The sequence below is a fragment of the Antechinus flavipes genome, chromosome 1 (assembly GCF_016432865.1).
Source record: "Antechinus flavipes isolate AdamAnt ecotype Samford, QLD, Australia chromosome 1, AdamAnt_v2, whole genome shotgun sequence".
NCBI lineage: Eukaryota > Metazoa > Chordata > Mammalia > Dasyuromorphia > Dasyuridae > Antechinus > Antechinus flavipes.
The window spans coordinates 99,432,390-99,451,472 of NC_067398.1; the positions used below are offsets into that span (position 1 = coordinate 99,432,390).

At 31.6% G+C, this 19,083-nt stretch overlaps 1 protein-coding gene across 7 annotated transcripts in view; it reads left to right on the plus strand.

The window, feature by feature from the left end:
* NFIB (nuclear factor I B) overlaps nt 1–19,083 on the plus strand; it is a 269,506-nt gene that overhangs the window by 223,722 nt on the left and 26,701 nt on the right. For 3 of the 7 annotated variants that reach the window (XM_051987198.1, XM_051987213.1, XM_051987220.1), the window contains 3 exons: nt 4,480–4,658; nt 8,875–9,040; nt 12,579–12,661. In XM_051987198.1, the coding sequence (XP_051843158.1) occupies nt 4,480–4,658; nt 8,875–9,040; nt 12,579–12,661 (428 nt within the window). The remainder of the gene's footprint in view (nt 1–4,479; nt 4,659–8,874; nt 9,041–12,578; nt 12,662–19,083) is intronic. The other 4 variants (XM_051987206.1, XM_051987237.1, XM_051987229.1 and 1 more) reach the window with 3 other exon arrangements.

The following is a 19,083-nucleotide window of genomic DNA, read 5'->3' on the forward strand; positions in this document are numbered from 1 at the left end:
TTTTTCTTTCTTGCATGTTTTATTGCTGATAATGCATATTCTACTGTGCTTCATAATTAATTATTATTAGATGGTAATGATTATTACCATTATTAAATTATTAAATCATTTATACAATGATTTAAGGTTTACAAATTAAATAGAAAACCTCCACATATTTACTTTGCCAAATCATCATCTTATTGACAATTACTTTAGCAAAACTGAGAAATAAATGAGTACTTATCAATATGGCTATAGATAGATAGATAGATATAGATGAATGGACAAATATAGATAGGTATATAGATATATAGATATAGATATGGCATACACACATATATGTATACACACATATATTTGGCTTCTTCATGGGATACTAGGACTTGGACTTCAAAAAGATCTTAGAATTATTTTATAGATGAAGAAACTGAGGAGTACAGAGGAAGTGGTTTTCATTGGGGTATAAAATTAGTCACATAGCTAGAATTCAATGCATATTAGTTACAAACTCTTATCTTTAGATATAAATATGGTTATAAGCTTGGGAGAAATTTTAATACTTGATTTTATACACACACAAACTCACTTACATACACATACGCATTCATAGACATAGACATAATCATTTTCTTTTGTTTCTGTAAATTCTTTAAATGGAAAATAGTTCCCTTAAAAAAAATACAGCTAGAATCAGATTTTTAGACTGTAATATAAAAGGCAATCCAAGTCTAAGAATAAGCAATAATTATTTTCCAAAGGACTAACCTAAATTTGTAAAGTCTTATCATCAATTTGATTACTGGTGATTTTTATTTCATTTGCCACAATAACTTTCATGATTTATCCATTAAGCTATAAAGAAGGTTGTATTCTGAGTTGATAGATGAACTTCAGAACTATGAAATTACAGGTCCTTAGAAGTAGTGAAATTTACAATGGATTTTACAAATGTCAATATGCAACATTTAGTTTGTGATATATGAAAATCTACTGGTTAATGTCAAGTTGTTTTCAACTTCCTAGGCTTAAAAAAAGGGAGAGAACTTACATTATCTAAAAATGAAGGAAATTATAGTTAAGAGAAATATGTACCAGCCAGAGATTATATATGATATGCATTTATACACACATCCATTCACACGCAGAGAGAAAGATAGATACAGAGAGAGATGCATGAACATATATACATATAAACATGTGGCATGTATGTAGCATTGCAGGCAGTGCTAACACAGATTTATACTAATTGATCAATAATGTTAACAAAATTAAACTTATAAATCAAGAGGAAAATACAGCTGCAAGGCTCTGAGCTGGGGCATATTTAAGGTTGATTATTGTCATGGCTTTTATTCCAGAGTAACTTTCCTGAGAGTAGGTATTTTCAAAGATGAGAGACAAAGAGAGATTTGTTCATATATGTCTTATACTGATACTTACTCAATACTTAGTACAAGTAATGTTAGCCAGCATTTATACAGAGCTTTAAAGTTTGCAAAGCACTTTACAAACATTATCTTATTTTATCTTAACAGAAACTTCAGAAGATAGGTATTATTTTAAAGTTGAGGAAAACAAGGCAAACAGAAGTTAAGGGACTTTACTAGGTTCAAATGGCTTAATTAAGTTTCTGAGGCTGAATTTGAAGTTAGATCTTCTTGACTTCACGTCTGCTTTTCTAACTGTGGCACTACCTAGCTGCATCACCAATGGCATCCATGACTTTCTTTATCTCAAGTCACCCTCTCTAGTAAAACTTCTAAACTTATTTGCATGTTAATAGACAGTATTTATGAAATGCTATGGCAAAAAAATCAACCCTTGGTGCTAGTCACCCCTCTGGAGAATAATGTCTATGTTTAGCTGGTCATAAGGTGATAGACATGCACTATTATCACCAATATCTTACTAGAATCTCAGATAGCTTGATGAGACTTTCTAGAGCCTGTACAGAGACTTAGAAAATCAAGGCATAGCTTTCCTCTATAATAAATGTCTTTCTAATAAGGCAAAAAAACCTTTTCACTTTTTCTCTATATTGCTTTGTTATTTTCTTAAAAGAACTTAAGTTCTGTGTAAGAAAACAATAATGATATATTTACTTTTGAGTAGTTTTGAAAGAAATATTTTTATGTAGAGAAAGTTTGAGATCTTGTCTGAAAAATGACCTCAGATTAGGCCAACTTGAACATAGTTGAAGAAAACAAGGACAGTCTCTCACCATACCTGCCCCCCTAAATCTGACCAGATGTCTGCCTATTGTTAACCACACAGGGGTGCTGTTAAGAGAATGTGGTTGCTTAATAACAACACATCACCACAGTTGGAAAAACAATTCAAACCCTGTGTACCACTGTGATTAATTTAGTGCCATCTTTATAATTTTGGACAAAATCAATGCAGGATGTATTTATTTGTTATTATAATTAAATACTTAAGGATATTGATTATCACTGACATTAGGAGTTGATATTCAACAGTATTAATTATAAATTGCAATTCACACACATTGTACTTTAGGGGTTATACCAATACATTCCTTAAAACTCTAAAAATGTGGTGTGAGAAAAAAAAAAGAAAACTGTATTTGGAATAGCAGAATATGGGTGTATACTACTACATAACTATGTAGTACTTTTGAGTATGCCATATTAGCTTTCTGGACTTTGGTTTCCTCACCTGTAAAATGGAGAGGTTAGCCTTGGTTATTTTTAAGCTTCCTTCTACCTCAAAATCTCATTATTTCTTATATTTGATAGTAAGCTTTATTGTATTATATTTTATTAAGGGTCTTGTCCTTAATTGATCAAACAGTATAGCAAGTATTGGAAGTGAGATTTGAAAACCAAGTTTCTTGCTAGCATTCTGTCTTTTTCAATGTGTTTCTTCTGGCCTTTGCTCAATCCTTGTATCTAGATGGGGGGAAGGGAGGAAATCTCATTTGTGGGGTTTTATTATAAAAGCTATTCCTAAATCTGATTGAACTCAAAGAAGGAAACCTATTTATAATTGAGTTTATTCTGCATTTTCCTTGCTGAATATTCTTGTATGTTATGAAAAATTCTTCTTTTGGGGAAACAAATGCTATATTTGAAAGGTGTATATTTAGAAAATTTTTGTTAAGTCATGCTGTATGTCTTTTAGCTGAAGAACATAGGAAGAATATATCTTCTGTTGCTAGGTAATTTGGCTCAGAATCGGTGTACGATATTTTAAATTTAAAACTTAGCATCTTGGAAAAATGGTAAACAAAAAGAAGTTATTTAATGTATACTGAATGTGCATAAAATTATGTCAATATTTTGCTTATATTACTATTACCCCTGTATTATATAGATATTTATGGTATAGTAAGGTACTTCTTTATTTTAAAAGATATATATTAATAGAAATTTAACTGGTTAAGTCTCATAATATCTGTGTTAAAAATTTTACTGAAGTAATCCATATGAACATGCTATATTCATTTTAATTATAATCATAAATTATACGAATGTTTTCTGCTTAATAAGCATTATAAATTATATGTTAGGAAACTTTGGGCAAGTTAACATGGCTATGTAAGCTTTAAGCTTTCATTTCATGTTGCCTGTGTTTAATGTTGCATTATCAATGAGATCCTTCATGTATTGGTCTCAGAGAGACTGTGGAAAGAGGCAAATAAAAAGAGTATAGAGAAAATATGTAAAGGAGAGATCCCTTTTTGTTTTGAAAGAAATATTTTCATTTGGAAGAAGGTTTTCCCAGGCCCTGAGGTTGAACATTCATTAGCATTTACACAATGGTCAACTAATTATTCTTGACATTATTGCTTCGTAATTATTGGCTTCCCCTTCCCACATCCATAGGCAGGTACAGGATTACATAGTAAGGAAAAATTCACTACACTTACTTATAGTGAAATTTGTTTCCATTGTGAATCTTAGGGAAAATTTTGTGAGTCCTTTTTTTCCTTAAAATGTTTTCAATTGATCAAAATTCATGAGACAAAGGCAAGTATCTGCTCTGCTGGGAAATCACTGCTTTGTTTAAAGAAACATTATGTCAAGCAATGGCATAACCCATAAGAAATGAAAAGGTTTTATTTATTTATCTATTTATTTTTTTAGTCTGTGGAAGCAGAATTGTTAGTTTGGGGGGTGAGGAGAAAGAACATAGAGACAGAAAGATAAAAACACTTGGACACACAGATAAAAATAGAGACAGAGACACAGAGAAAGAGATAGAGAAAAGACAGAGACCGACAGAGACAGCAGAGAAGACAGAGACCTACAGAGATACAAAGACAGCAAGAAGAGGAAGAGGAAGAAGAGAAGGAAAAGGAAGAAAAGATAGATTGGCTGGGATCAGACAAAAAAAAAGAACTGAATGGCAAATATTTTAAGATTATTTCACTTGAATCATCCATCACTCTATAGAATGACTTTATATTTAAGAATAGGAACTACAAAGTCCAGATAGCTAAGGCTTAACCAAATTTTAATTTTCTTTCTCTAGTCATCTCAACCAGAACGTCACCGTCACCATTGCCATTCCCAGCACAAGCTATCCTTCCTCCAGCCCCGACAAGCTACTTTTCTCATCCAACAATCAGATATCCTCCTCACCTGAATCCTCAGGATACTCTGAAGAATTATGTACCTTCTTATGACCCATCTAGTCCACAGACAAGCCAGGTAAAGAGGATGGGGGTGGGTCAGAGAAATGTCTTGAGAACACTATATTATAATGAAGCAGATATTGTCATACTCCCTTGTCTATATACTGTAATGCTTAATTAGAGTAACAGAATAATTATTGTCATAGCATTAACTTTTGAACTTTAAACTCAGGAAGGTTTCGTCTTAAATTTGGTTGAGTGACAATAAGAGGATTTCTTTACAGATGAAAATTTGATGTAAACTTGTTTAATTTCTCTTAATTTTGTTGATTGAAAAGTTTAGGGGACCATATTAGCAAAAAAAAAAAAAAAAAAAAAGCTTGAAGCAGTTCATAGTTTTGAAATACCTGATACATGATGCAAAGGCAGAGAATAGTAAGGAGTATGTTAAAATAAATATACAAAAAGAACAGAGTTGCATTTATAGACAGACTATTAGGAATTCAAATAAGCTTTCATGTTATAAACATTTATCGTGTTTGAAAGATACTTAATTCTTCACACAGACATAACTGTACTTAATAATGGGTTACACAGTTACAAACTTATTCTTTTGTAAACATTTAATAGTAACTTTAGGAATTTGCTCCAGATATAGTGGTTCAGATATATTTCTACCTTATCAGATGCATATCTGCCTAAAACCATGTATATTTTTAGATGGCAAAGTCATAGATTAGGGCTTTGATGTACAAAAGATTTTTGTTTGTTTCCATGTTTTTTGTTTTTCTGCAATTAGATAAGCAGCAAATAATGCTGTGTGATCTCCTCTGTAGGACAGATTTTCAGTCAAAGCTGTTTGTCAATAATGGTAATATTTCCAGTGTGAATATAATGTAATTTGTATGATATGGTATCTGATTTTCCCATCATCCTTTAGGGTTTTTTTGGTCAACTCTACATGGCACTTTTCACCAGATTTGCTGAGATTTAGGAGCTTTTGTGTTAACTCTGTTGTTAAAATGATAATGAAAGGTATGGTATAAGTTTTTAGATTTAAAAAATCCTTTAATTAAAAGGAAATCAATTTAACGTAAACACAAGAAGTAAGAGGAAACATCAATTTTTCATTTGCTAAAAGCTCAGAGAAAAAACTTGTAGGCTTGACTGAAAGTTGTGTTATGAATACCAACAAATGAATCTTCCTTTGGGCTATTTAAAAACTCAGTGATTATTGGACCCTATGGACTAGTTGCATAGTTTTGAAATCTACATTTGAAGATAAATTTTCAATTTCAGTTTTAGGTGAAAAAATTTCAAATGATACATTATTTTTTATTGGATATAATATTGATGCTAATTAAGAAAAAGCGTGGGATTGTGGTATATCAGTTTAAGACTACAATTTGCTGTCAAAGCATGGATTTAAAAGTCTTTCAGTTCCACAGAGCATTTTGCTGAGACTCAGCTGGGAACAGTGCACACAGGGCCTGATTTTAATTTGTGTAAAATTTCCATGAATAACAAAGTCTAATTAAGACATCCATTAAAAGTCCTTAATGTTAATTCAGTGTGGAAAATCTTAGAGTTCCATTGGATTTTTTTAAAAAAAAACTGATGTCTTAATTAGGCACTATTAAGGGAAAAATTATGCAAATTAAAATCAGGCCCTTAGTGTTATGCATTTCTTTAATTATTCAGTGCTTGTTTTACTTACATTTCAATTTTTTTATATGTTAAGAGGGCAGATTAGGCGATAATCTGCCTATATTGTTCCCTGTTTTTCTTTCCATTTTCAAGGTAAAGATCTATCTAGCTTCTAAGAGAAGTGTCTTACTCTCTTGTCTCAGTTTTTTTTTTTTTTTTTTAAATGCTTTCTCAGGGTTTTAGTACTGTATAATGAAACCAATGTACTGAGCAGGATAATCCCTTCAAAATGCTGTGTCAACTCTCTCCTGAGAGGAGTCAACTCTCTTTTTAACAGCAACAATAAGAAGGTTCATCTATTAGCATCCTTAGAAGATAAAAGTTTTGTGGTATAGCTTCATCCTTTTAAACTAGCAGAAAATAACAGTATTTCTCATTCCTATGGACCCTAAAATATGGAATATCATTGCCTGTCTTGGCTTAGATTTACTTTTTTGTCACTTTTTGTAAACTTTAAATTAGGTAAATGTGTGTCACTGAACTTGGAACATGATTCAGTTCCAGTGGGGAAAGCTTTGCAGTATGGAGCACTGTACTGCCATAATCTGTCGCAGCATTTCCTTGACATTATTGTCTCTCTCCAGGTAGGTGTTATTGAACACAAGGGATTGGGTCTTTGAGTACTGCATACAGAACAACTTTGTTCATAGAACCCCACACCAGGGATAAAAATAACAAACATATTTCTGAGTTGTTATTATTTTTAAGGTGAAAATGTAAAGCAATTCACTGACATATTCAATTGCTAGAAAAAGTTGGTCACATAATGGTGGGCTTTTAAACCCAATGATTTTTGCTTTTTGGTTGGAAACATGAATTTAGCAAACTACGAAGATCTATTAGGAATATTTCATCTAATTTTTTTCTGCTCAAACTTAAAAATCTTACTTGGTTTTGCAAAAGAAATCTCCTGATATTAGTCCAATTTTTCTTTAGAAATCAAAAGAATGGCTACTTAGTTAATGTTCCTAGAATAAATGGAATCAAAAGAATAGTTACTGAGTTCCTCCCCAACATGCTTCAGTAATATATTAATTTAGATTGTTAATCTAACTCCCCACAGCAATTTTGAGATTAATTACATTACCACTGTACTGATTGTAGTGAGACAATCTTGCTATTCAATGGAATATTTTAAGGAAAATTAGTTTAAAGGTATAATTCTCCCATAGGTTTCCACAGGGGTATACGATAGACAATTTTCCTGATATAATGTTAAATACTCCAAATTATGTGTGATGAAAAATCAGGATGTTCAAGTACCTTGTTGTATTTTCAAGGGGAAAATGATACAACAGGTGAAAAGCCTAACTTAAGACTTAGCTATGGCTAAAAGTCAAAATGTTTGAAGATTATTAGATTTTTCATCTTTTTTCAAAGACAAAATATCTATATGGAACTTATACATATAGTTAGATCGTTAATAAGGATGGCCTCTTTCTTTTGATAAGTTTGGATTAGAAAAGTTAAGTGTTTTTGGAGAATAGAGACCTATAAAATTGTTAGGGATTTAATGCAGTAGAGAATTCTATCTTGGGTAGGAACAAAAATAGCATTCTCTATCCAGAAAAACATGTTCTGGTATTATAGTGTATCAGTGTGTCCCTTAGGATTTTGCCTCCTAACACGGAAACTATTTTTGTACCCAGGGGCTAAAGCACACATAATGATATCTATTCTATCATAGCACAGGGGATTTACTTGGGTAATTCCCACAAATGTTAATGAATGTTTTGTGTAAATATCCACACACATCAATATAAGAACAAACCAAATAATATGTAGTGTAGTTGATTTTCTTCTCTTTTACTGCAACATTTTTTAGTTTCATTCTTTAAAGCTTTATTTGTGGATTATAGGCCAGACCCGTTTCGGTATCGTAGCATCATTTTTGTAGACCAGACCAGGCATTTTGACTTCTTTCACAAAAGTCTACTATGGAAGTCCTGCGCCTCATTCTCTATTCTTATATTAGGACATCCCAATAGCACCTCAAATGTGTTTTAGAGATTGTGTGTTATTTGTGGAGATGAATGTTTGTGTTATGTGACAAAATGAGCATAAGGAAAATTGTTCTTTGGAGTGGAGCCTTTGTATCAATGAGATATTCCCATCACCACTTAGGTAATTAGCATCTGAATCTGAAAAGAACTTGTTGCAAATTTCATTCAGAAGATCAAATGCAAATTCATTTTGATGAGCCCAGGCCTCAGAGTAAGAGTTCTGGGTTCTAGTTCTAGCTCTGATGCTAACTTCCATTTTGTCTTTGGGCAAATAATTTAAGCTTCACTTGAGTTTTCTGTCTTGTTAAATGAGAATAATGATGTCTACCTGCCTCTCCAGGGTGCTGTAAAGATTAATTAATGTATATAAAGAGCTTTGAAGATGAAAACCTTCTCTTAAGTGCTATTGCTGCTTATTACTACTAACCACTTATTAGGTGCTTAACTCTTAACTTGAGCAAGGAGCCTCTATGGCTGTTCCACACAGTGAGCAGGGTCCATGAAGGAAGAGTGTGCTAAATGGACTTATAAATTAGACAGGCTGGATTATTTCATGCGGCGTGTTCTGTTTTTGTTTTGTAGCCCAACAGCAGTGGTCAAGTAGTAGGGAAAGTGCCCGGCCATTTCACTCCAGTTTTGGCACCCTCTCCCCATCACAGTGCAGTGCGACCTGTGACCCTGACCATGACAGATACTAAACCCATCACTACATCCACTGAAGGTGAGGCAGCTTCACCTACAGCAACCAGTAAGTATTTCTGTAGGAAATGAGAAATGTCCATCGAAGAAGGTTCAATTGGATTTCCGATCCAAGGTGGAAAACAAGGCAATTTTTCCAGTTACCTGATCAGATGGAGGTTTCTCATTTGTGGAACTAACAGGCTTGTGATTTGGCCTAATTGCTCTCCCTTACCAAATTTTAGGCAGTGCCTCATGTCATGTGAATCTTCATTGTGACATCTTAACCAGTTTTGAATGGGGAGAAGCATATTTCTTTGAAAAAGCATCTAGCAGAAAAAAAAAAAAAAACTATAATAAACATGCCTGTTGGTTCAAGGTGAACATTGAACTAGCACTGAGTATCATAACTCAGCCTAAAAGGTTTTTTTTTTTCACCCCCAAGAAGTTAGATCATTGCTACTCAGTGAGCTTTCCTAGAGAAATTAAAGCCCTTCACTAAAGCAGACTGAGTCAGTGCCACTGTTAGCAAATTGCATGTTTATACAACAACAGCATAGTTACTTTTAGGAAAAAACCCAACCCACACCCAATGTTAAGAACAGGAAAATGAATTTACATCCATTGTATTAGGTACACCCTTATATTAGGCTACCTACACTTTCATTATCTGTCTTTTTGTTTTGTTTTATTTGCTTTTTAACCCCTTGATTGCCTATCATGATACATCAAAAACCATATTGTTTAGCATGACTTTGGCTTTTGAAATGACAAATAATATAGTTACTAAATTTATGTAACTCATAAATTTTGTGACCACATGCTTGTCTTATTTTTCCATATGATTAACTCAGAAATAGTCAGCAAGTTCATTTTCAGCTGATTCCATCCGGAACACTAATACAGCAGTAATATGGAGTTTATAGTCAGTGTTGTAGGAATCAGAGAGGATTCTATCCTTCAAGCAAAAGTTATGAATGTATTCCCCTGTAACTGCATATCTTCCTTAATTTCAAGGACTATCCTTTTTTACCCCTAATCAGCTAATCCCAGTGCTGTGGTAATTTCTACATGAAAATGCAGAGAAATCATTAGACTACTGGCCCTCATTCCAGATGAGATAAAAGGACATCATTTGAAAAGGCATCATTTGTCTCTTTTCTGTAATTGACAATGGTGGAAGCTTTTTTTTTTTTTTTTTTTTTTTGGTAGCAAGCAGTAGGATTTTAAAGAAGCACCTCAAATATACATATGATTTAAAATTTGTCTCTCTGAACAACAGGACCCTAGAGTAGATAGTGAATAATATTGTGCTATATTTGGAAAGTCATTAATGTTGATTGACCTATTTGTTGTACAGGTCCTACATTAGTACTTTCAGAAAGGTAAACAGTGAAGGGATCTAGTAAGACTTGGGTATAATTTCTTACATAGGCAAAGTTAGTTACAAAAATTATATTCATTAAAACAACAGGACTTAAATTTTCAAATGCACATTTCTTTAATATCTATTCTATAGAATCTACATTCACAACAGAGGCATATAAAATATAAGTTCAAGGAGACCTTTAAAAGTTATGCATAATAGTAGTGATGGTATCAAGGACCTAATGCCTAAATACATGATGCCAGAAACTTTTGCCCCAAACTAGTATATTCCATCGTTCATAGTTACTTAACAGTTGTCATTTAAGTCTTGTTTATAGGATATAACCAAATGAGATATAAATGGTTACTTTTGTTGTTTTGTTTTCAGCTGTATTAATGATTAGTTTAGTTCACATTGTCCATGTGACTGCATGACCATGAGGTCATCTGAATCAGCCATTAAAATGGCAAAGAAAATAATATTGAATTGACTATGCTGTGATTCAGAGCTTTCTTGGTCCTATAAAAATGTCTGTATCTTTCTATTCCTTGCCATTAAAAAGAAAAACTTATGTGTTTTTGTTTCTTTAAACAAAATCTTTATAATTTTTTTGTTTCCAAAATCCAATGCCTACACAAATGAATTATTTCATTGATAATAATGTTAGTAAAGTTAATGAAAATAAGGTATTTATGAGGAGTTCTTTCTGAATATTAAGGAGAAGAATAAAAACTATCCAAAAGTATATTGATGGTATCTTCAGGATAGGAAATCCTCCCTGCTGTTTAACTTATTTTATCAGAAAGCATTATGAATTCTTGTAATGTGATTTGATTCTAACAGGATAGATATCAGATCTCTAAATTCATAAACGTAGGTAACTCCTGAATGAGGAAGTTCCTTCTTCTGATGCAGGCTGGAATCTTCTCTATAAGTTAAATATTAATGAGTTACCTGAAGCAATGTTAAGTGACTTGATCAGGGTGTCAAAACCAATATGTGATAGAGGAAAGCTCTAAGATTAGTACCCTATCCTCTAATCCATGGCATCTCTCTGATTCTGTTGATTCTATTAAATTTTAACCATAAATATTATTATAAATATATAGATATTATAAAAAATAGAATTTAGTCCCTAAATCAATTGTTGATAATCATAAAACTGATTTTCAATTTTAAAAATTTAAAGAACTATATTGAAAATAAATTATCTTTGGTTAAAACCTTTTAACTATGAATCATTATATAACAATTATGATAATAAAAAGATTTCCTTATTGTGTTAATTCTGACATCGAAAAATGTAATTGCTCAATGCTAGGAATATTAAGATACATTCATACTTTTCACTCTGAGAGCCTAAAAAAAACTTTAAGAAAAAGGGAAAATTAGCTGCGATATGTTCATTCTATACCATAAGTATTTAGAGAGAAATATAAGCAATAGAACCAATTCAGGTAAGACATTATTCTAAGTATAAATTTGGGAATTTTTTCTTAGTAGTCAATATGTATATTAAATGTCTATTTAAAAGGGCCCTACCTTTAAAAAAAAAAAAAGTGCCACGAACTTTCCTTTTTGGGAAAGCTTCATGAAATTGACTTTTGTCCTGAAGAGGATATGGAAAATAATTACATTAAAATTACTTAAAATCAAATTGGCATTTAAAAATTTCGATGATTTTTGTGTGATGTATTGAGCTGTTTCAAGCAATCTGGCACAATAAAAGTTAATTCCCTTCTTATGTATGTAATTATAACGATCAGATTCCCTTTTCCTTTAAAGAAAAGCTTCTCATGCCACGTCTTCAAGCACATCATGCTTAAATCCCATTACTAAAAGCTTTCATTTTTTTCCTGAGCAATGCATAGTCATTTTTACATGTATTAGTTCCACAGAACACCATTCCTAGCTAAGTAATTGCAGGTAAAACATATTTAGTTAGGACAATGAATCATCTACTGAGGAGTATGCCCAAATGAAGAAGAGAGCTCACAACAAACAATAGAGTTTGGCTTCCTGGATTAGATTTTTTTTTTTTTTTAATGGACAGTTGATTTGAATCATCATTTCTCTTCTACTGGTTGTTAAAGCAAAGTCAAACTAAGTAAGAGAAACATAGAGGCACCTTTTTTTTTTAAATTACAAATCCCACTTGTCTGGGTTTCTTATACATGGACAGGGTGTTCTTTCTGATAGTTCACGATTTTTATCTTTGTTTTTGTTCTTCCTTAATCAGCCTACACAGCCTCAGGCACATCTCAAGCCAATCGATATGTGGGACTAAGCCCAAGAGACCCATCCTTCCTACACCAGCAACAGGTGGGCAAGTTTCACATAGGTGTAATGATATAGCCAAGCTTTTGCAACAATACCTTTTTACATGCTGCCACTCAAATCTGGGATTAGAATGGGATTCTTCTGCTGCATTTAGTATTTTTCATGGGAAGACTAAGACAAAAAAAAAATATTACTTCATATTCCAAAATGCTTTCTCCTTTTTTTTTTTTTTTTGTTTCATACTTCTAAACAAAATTCCTTATACTGGCACATGATCTGTTTCCATGTTTGGAGTATATTGGATCTATAATTCATAGTGGTTTGTTCAGGTTAAGTAAATTGTCTTAGTCAGATTCATATTTGCTTAAAGCATTCAGAAAACAAACATGTTAAAAATTATTTCAAAGACAATTAGAGCATAAGCAGTAAAAATTTTGAGTTATTCATATTTTCCAGATGTTAAGGTTTTCATTTTTATACTTTATTTGCAAAAGATGAGTAATGAAACCAAATTTTCAGTATAGTACATCTTCGTTCCTATTTTAATAAGTTTAAATTGGTTTTCTGATTTGAGACGTGATAAAAACACGTATTTTCCCCTGTTCTGTTTTTTTTTTTTTTACATCATTTATGTTTCAAGTAGCATTTTAAATTTCTCATCTCATTAATGCTGTAAATTTAATGCAAATGAAGTGTTTACCCAAACTGTGAAAATATACAGCCAGGATTAATGGTGGCTTATAAACAAATTAGCCACAGTCAAAAGCATGGGCCATATAAATACAGAAATCACACTTTGCTTAGTTACAATGTAACAGAAATAAAAATCAAACAAGTTAGAACTTAACTATATGATGTTTGTGTTTGTTGCTCTCAAATGTTGATAGCAAAACAGTTTGACATTGATAGCATTTGATATATTATTAGGGGAAAAGTGGAATATTTCAGAATGTCTCTGAAAGAAAAATGCTTTTAACTTTCTTAAACACATCTCTCTGTGTGTAAATGTGTATATACACACAAACACACACATAAGCACACGAATGATTTGGTGCTCATGCCAACTATATTTTCAACTAGGCCTTCATTGTCTATACTTGTTCTGACCTAGTTAAATTGTGTTACATATGGAATTCTCTAGTCCTGTACAGTTGAAGGCCAAGGTGGCAGACTGTATATATTAAAGGTCACCACATGCAGAGTTCAGAGAAAATAATAAAGATGAGAGTTTATTCAAGATATTTGATGTTTTGCCAGTTTGAAAGAAAAAAAAAAAAACAGTGAGAACTAAATGAAAACATCTGTACACAGTTATGAAAATACCAAATAATAATTAGTGGTTTTGCCAGCCATTGGCTTTTCAGCATAATTCTCTGGTATGTTGCTTTTTTTCACCTCTAAAATTGCTGTAATATGAAATGTGTTATAATTACTATAATATGGTTCTATTTGACAAATGTATGTGTTCATTGTATTTTTAAACATATGCAGGGTTTATAGATTTAAAAACTTGTTCTTTTCAAAATCACTTCACATATTTTCAGAAATACTTTTGTCATGGGATTTGCATTCTTTATTTGCAGTTAATTTTTGGAATTCATAATAGAGTGCCTCCACAGTTTCAACTTTTGCTCCCGAGCACATTTAGAACTTTGTTATACCAATTCCATGTATTTAGAATTATAAGTTATTCACATGCCAACCTAATTTCCTCAGTTTCCTTGTTGGCTGTGTTTATTACCTTTGATTCACATTGAAGTTTGACATGATTGTAATCAGATAACCAGTCCTCAATTAATCTTCAAGATATTCTCCTTTCTCATCTCTTCAGGATAAATTAGAAGAATTTAGGCATTATTTATTAGAATATCACCAAGCTGCAGAAGCTCACCATTTTACTGTGAAATGTTTAGCTTTAATTATTGATCTTCAAAACATATTTTCATCACAGACTACTCACATTGAGTGAACATACTAAAATTAAGGATTTACAATATGGATAATATCTAGTTTAGTTAAATGTTATTGGTTTCCCTCATATGATTGTGGATGTAGTACTTTAAAGGGAGACTATGTGAGTTTCATCTCTATAATGTATTCCGTTTAATTTAAAATAGCATATAGATCATTTTATGTCCATGTAATAGGAAAAATTTGGTACCGTTGCAAGCATTTCAGAAACTAAATTCATGAAAATTCATAAGCATGCAGAAAATGAGCTTCTTTATATTATTTATAAGTGTATGTTTTTAAAAGGCTCTAATTAAGCCTTATTTTTAATCTTTTAACTTTTAAAAGTATCTTAGAAATGAACTTGCAATGTTTATTATTTAATATGAAAAAAAGAAATACTTTAAATGATTTAATAGAATAAAGGTTATTTTTTTCCTACAGCAGAAATGAGATTGATTTACTATGTTCTTTCATTACTTTACAAAGATTTAAAAAAAAAAAACTCTTCTAACAGCAGGTTCTAAATGCATTTGGTTTAAAGAACATCATGATGAATGAAAAGGAAAATCAAGGGGTACATGAAATAAAGGCAATCAATCATTTTATATTAGCTAGGAAAAATTCAAAATTAGAGAGCCAGTGGTTTTAGTCTCAGAGAGGTCTTTTAAACATTCACCATACCCTTTAATATACATTGACCCCTTAAGAATAAATATTGTCATAGGTACATTCTTTGCTTCATTGCAGGGGGCTTGATGAAGATTTATCCTTTAAGGTTATGAAAAGTATTGACGCATATTATTGAGTGCTCTATTCTTACCCCCCCAAAAAACTATAATGTAGCTTATATAAATTATGGTTAACAATAAATTTAAGTTGGTTGGATACTTGTGACTCTCTTATAAATAATCTTTACAGACAATTATAGTTAGGCAGAACTATATCAATTTTTAACACCCAGAATGTCAGGATTCTCAAATTGAGATAGGGAACACTACATCTAGCACTGAATGCGAGCATATATCACCAGTAAGAGTAATGTACTTACATTTTCATAATTAAGTAGTTTAAAAATATGCTCTTAAAGATGTTAGCTTTTTACCTTGATAGGCACACATACATTTATTACAAGTCAGTGAAAACTCTCTTACAATGGTCATTGCCAATTGAAGTTGTTAGCTAATGTCCTTGAAATGCCAGGTATTTATTTACAAGCTAGGAAAAAAATCACCAATTTCATTATAAATATGTAATTTGATTTCAGTGTAAAGAAAAAGTCATATAATTAGTAAAAATGCTTACAAAGATGCACATGTATGTAAATATGTTAGCCATTTGCTATTAAAAGTGATTTGTTCCAATTAAATGTAAAAGATAGCTCATGGCAAGTTGATTAGAACTCTTCTATAATGTTTTTCTTCATCTTTTAACAAGTATTTGAATGTTGTTAAGTATTGGAACTAGTCTGTCTCTAGGGTCATTGCTTAATTTAATATGTTTTCTATTAAGCCTTGGTTTAAATCAAATCTTTCAATGAGAATTTCAATTGGAACTTTTTTCTTCTTAACTTTCCTTTTGGAAGATGGTGTGGTGGCTTGAAGAACTAATGGATACTGCTTTTGCAAACTGAACTCTTTTAGTCTCTGCTAAGAAATGTCTTTTTATGGTTTGGGAGTTTTCTGGAAGAGTGGAAGATCTACTATCTCTGACTTCAAATCAGTTTGGCAACGCTCTCCTTTTCCTCTCTTCCCTAAATAGTTTGTGAGCACATTCTGTTAATTTTAGCATGGAGAAACATTACTCTCCCAATAATGATTCCCTAAGTAAAGGGGAATGAAATAGCAAAAGATGGTATATTCAAAAGAAAGTAATCATCTTAGAGAACAATTCAACTAAAATAGTGTTAATGGATAATTTGAGAGAAGTCACATAAATGAATGTGATCATTTATGAAACTGGTCTACTTCTTAATGAATCTACTAAATGTAGGCCTTAAATCTTTGACATTGTAGACTTTTTAGTGACATCATAAAAATTCATCTAGCCAACTTGGTTACCTAAATTAATTTTTAAGTCTCAAATCATAATTTAATCATAAATTCTTAATATTAGTCTTCCCCAATCTTGGGGTGGGGGAAACATAGATATATTTTATATTATTATAAGTTAGAATTAAAGACACTGAAGTGAAGAAGCTTCCTATTAAAAATAAAAAGTCACTTCTCCAAAATATCAGAAAACATTTATTTAATTTTCCATATAGTTTTGAGCTTTTTGGATAGAGTATATGTGAAGTCACTTTTGACTTCCATGAAATGAAAAAATAAAATAAACTTTAGTATGAAAATGTAATAGTTTTCTCAGATATTCTTCTTATAACTGTGTGTGCTATCTAATATTATAATTAATGGCTGAGGGGCTATTGCTCATTTAAGATCCTTGCATTTCTTATCATAATTGCATGGATTTCACTAGTGCTTGGGTTTGGGCATGATACATTTGATGCATGATGATTAGGTGCTATGATCTCTTTCACTGGGCTAATTTACAAAGAAATCGTTGCAAAACAATCAGATATATTCTTGAAATAAACCAAAAATAAAAGTTCTTTTCATTGAAGTTGCAATTTCCTAGCCATAAAATGTATCTTTTTTCAGAAACAGGATAAATAGGAAGTTGATTTTTTTAGATGCATCACTTAGTTGTTAAACTCTTAGTGGAAATCCCCTTATGCCATTTATTATGGAAAATGTAAACACAAATGACCATCTAAACTGGGAGAGAGCAGGGAAGAGCTTAGAGTTTTAAAACTACTTGGATAAGTAGTATTATTACTTGAGGCAAGATATTGAAAAAAAAAAAGGATCCAAGTAGACTGTTAAACAGAACTTTTTCAGTAAAGTCAGGAAATAAGCTATCAACACTTGGTCTGTTCTTATTGTGTGTGTTATCATAATTGACAACTTGACGTAAAACCATCTCACATGACCACTAAGAAGGTATGCAAATGGATAAGAGGTCACTTTTCACATATACTTGCTGGAAAGGAAACACATTTAAAGGAAGTTCCAGTCAAAATAATGCCCTATGCATATGTTTAATATGGAATTTTCCTAAATTAGAAAAAAAAATCATGTCATTGCCTGCCTTTTATCATCCATTCATTTTCACATCTCTCTTTTGGCCTATAAGAGAATTATATAGAATTTCAGTTCAAAAGGAACTTGTATAAAGAACCTACTAGAGGTGAGATACCAGAGATAGAAAGACAAAAATGAAAGCAGCTCTTTTTCCTGGTTTTAAGTAAAATTAAAGTTGTATTTACTTTTTATATTTTAAAAATATCATTGTTTTAGCTTGCTAATATCAAATCAATAAATGCTATGGCTATATATATATATACACACATACATATCAGGGAATTTTATTTTCTAATGACCCAAGTTAAAAACTACAGGAGGATAAGGACATTTGTAAATATGTGTGTATGGATATACATATACATATACAAATACATACACATACATATAAATTCACAATATATATGTATATATACATGAATATATACATATATGTGTATATATATACATACATGAATATACATATAGATTGATAGATAGATTATCTATCTATAGTGTTTAGGGGGAAAAAAATCCTTTTAGGAGTAAAGGGAAGAGTAAATATGAAGAGACTGAATGGGGAAGAAAAATACTTTCCTGAGAGGAGATCTCTGTTCTTTTTAGTTTCAACTCTGTGGCAGAACCTTTCTTGATCTTTGAACTCAGGTCTCAGTTTTCTTAACAAGAGGTCTCTAGAAAACCAAAATATAGTCCCTTGAATTAAGAATGTCAATCTCAATTTTTTGAATAGCCTTAAAATTTTTTCCACTTTTATGCCACTCCTTTTTTTTTATGATCCATCAGTAACATTTATTGAGGCTGTGTGATTATAAAGGTTCATTTAACATCATCCTTTTGACATGGTTCAATATAGCTTGAGAGCTTTATGGAAGGGGAATTTTGAAATGACTCTAAAGGTGTTCTGGAAGTCTTTCAGATGTTGTAATCTTGTGCTACAGGAACTAGACTGAACTAGGAATCCAAGTTCTAATTCTAACTTTGCCTCTCACTTGTTATTTGACCATAAACAATCCATTTCCCTTTCCTGTACCTCAGTTTCTACATCTAAAATGAAAGAATTAGGTTAGATGAACCTCAAGATCCCTTCTACTCTGTCAGTGGTTCAATGAAATCTCAGTACTCCTTTCTTTTTCCCTTCTGAGAAGACTGTACTTTTATTAGAACCTTATTCAAATTACCCCAGTCTACTTTCAGAAACCATTTAAATTTATCTAGGACATTAAAAATATAATTCATTAAAATTTCTGCTCTTTTGAAGGATTTAGTTAAAACTCTAAGAGATTCTTTGCAAAGCCAAAAATTGAAGATATTTGGAGGAAGTTAGATGCTCCTTCTCTGCCCCCACCCCCACCAGAATCACAGAACTCTAAA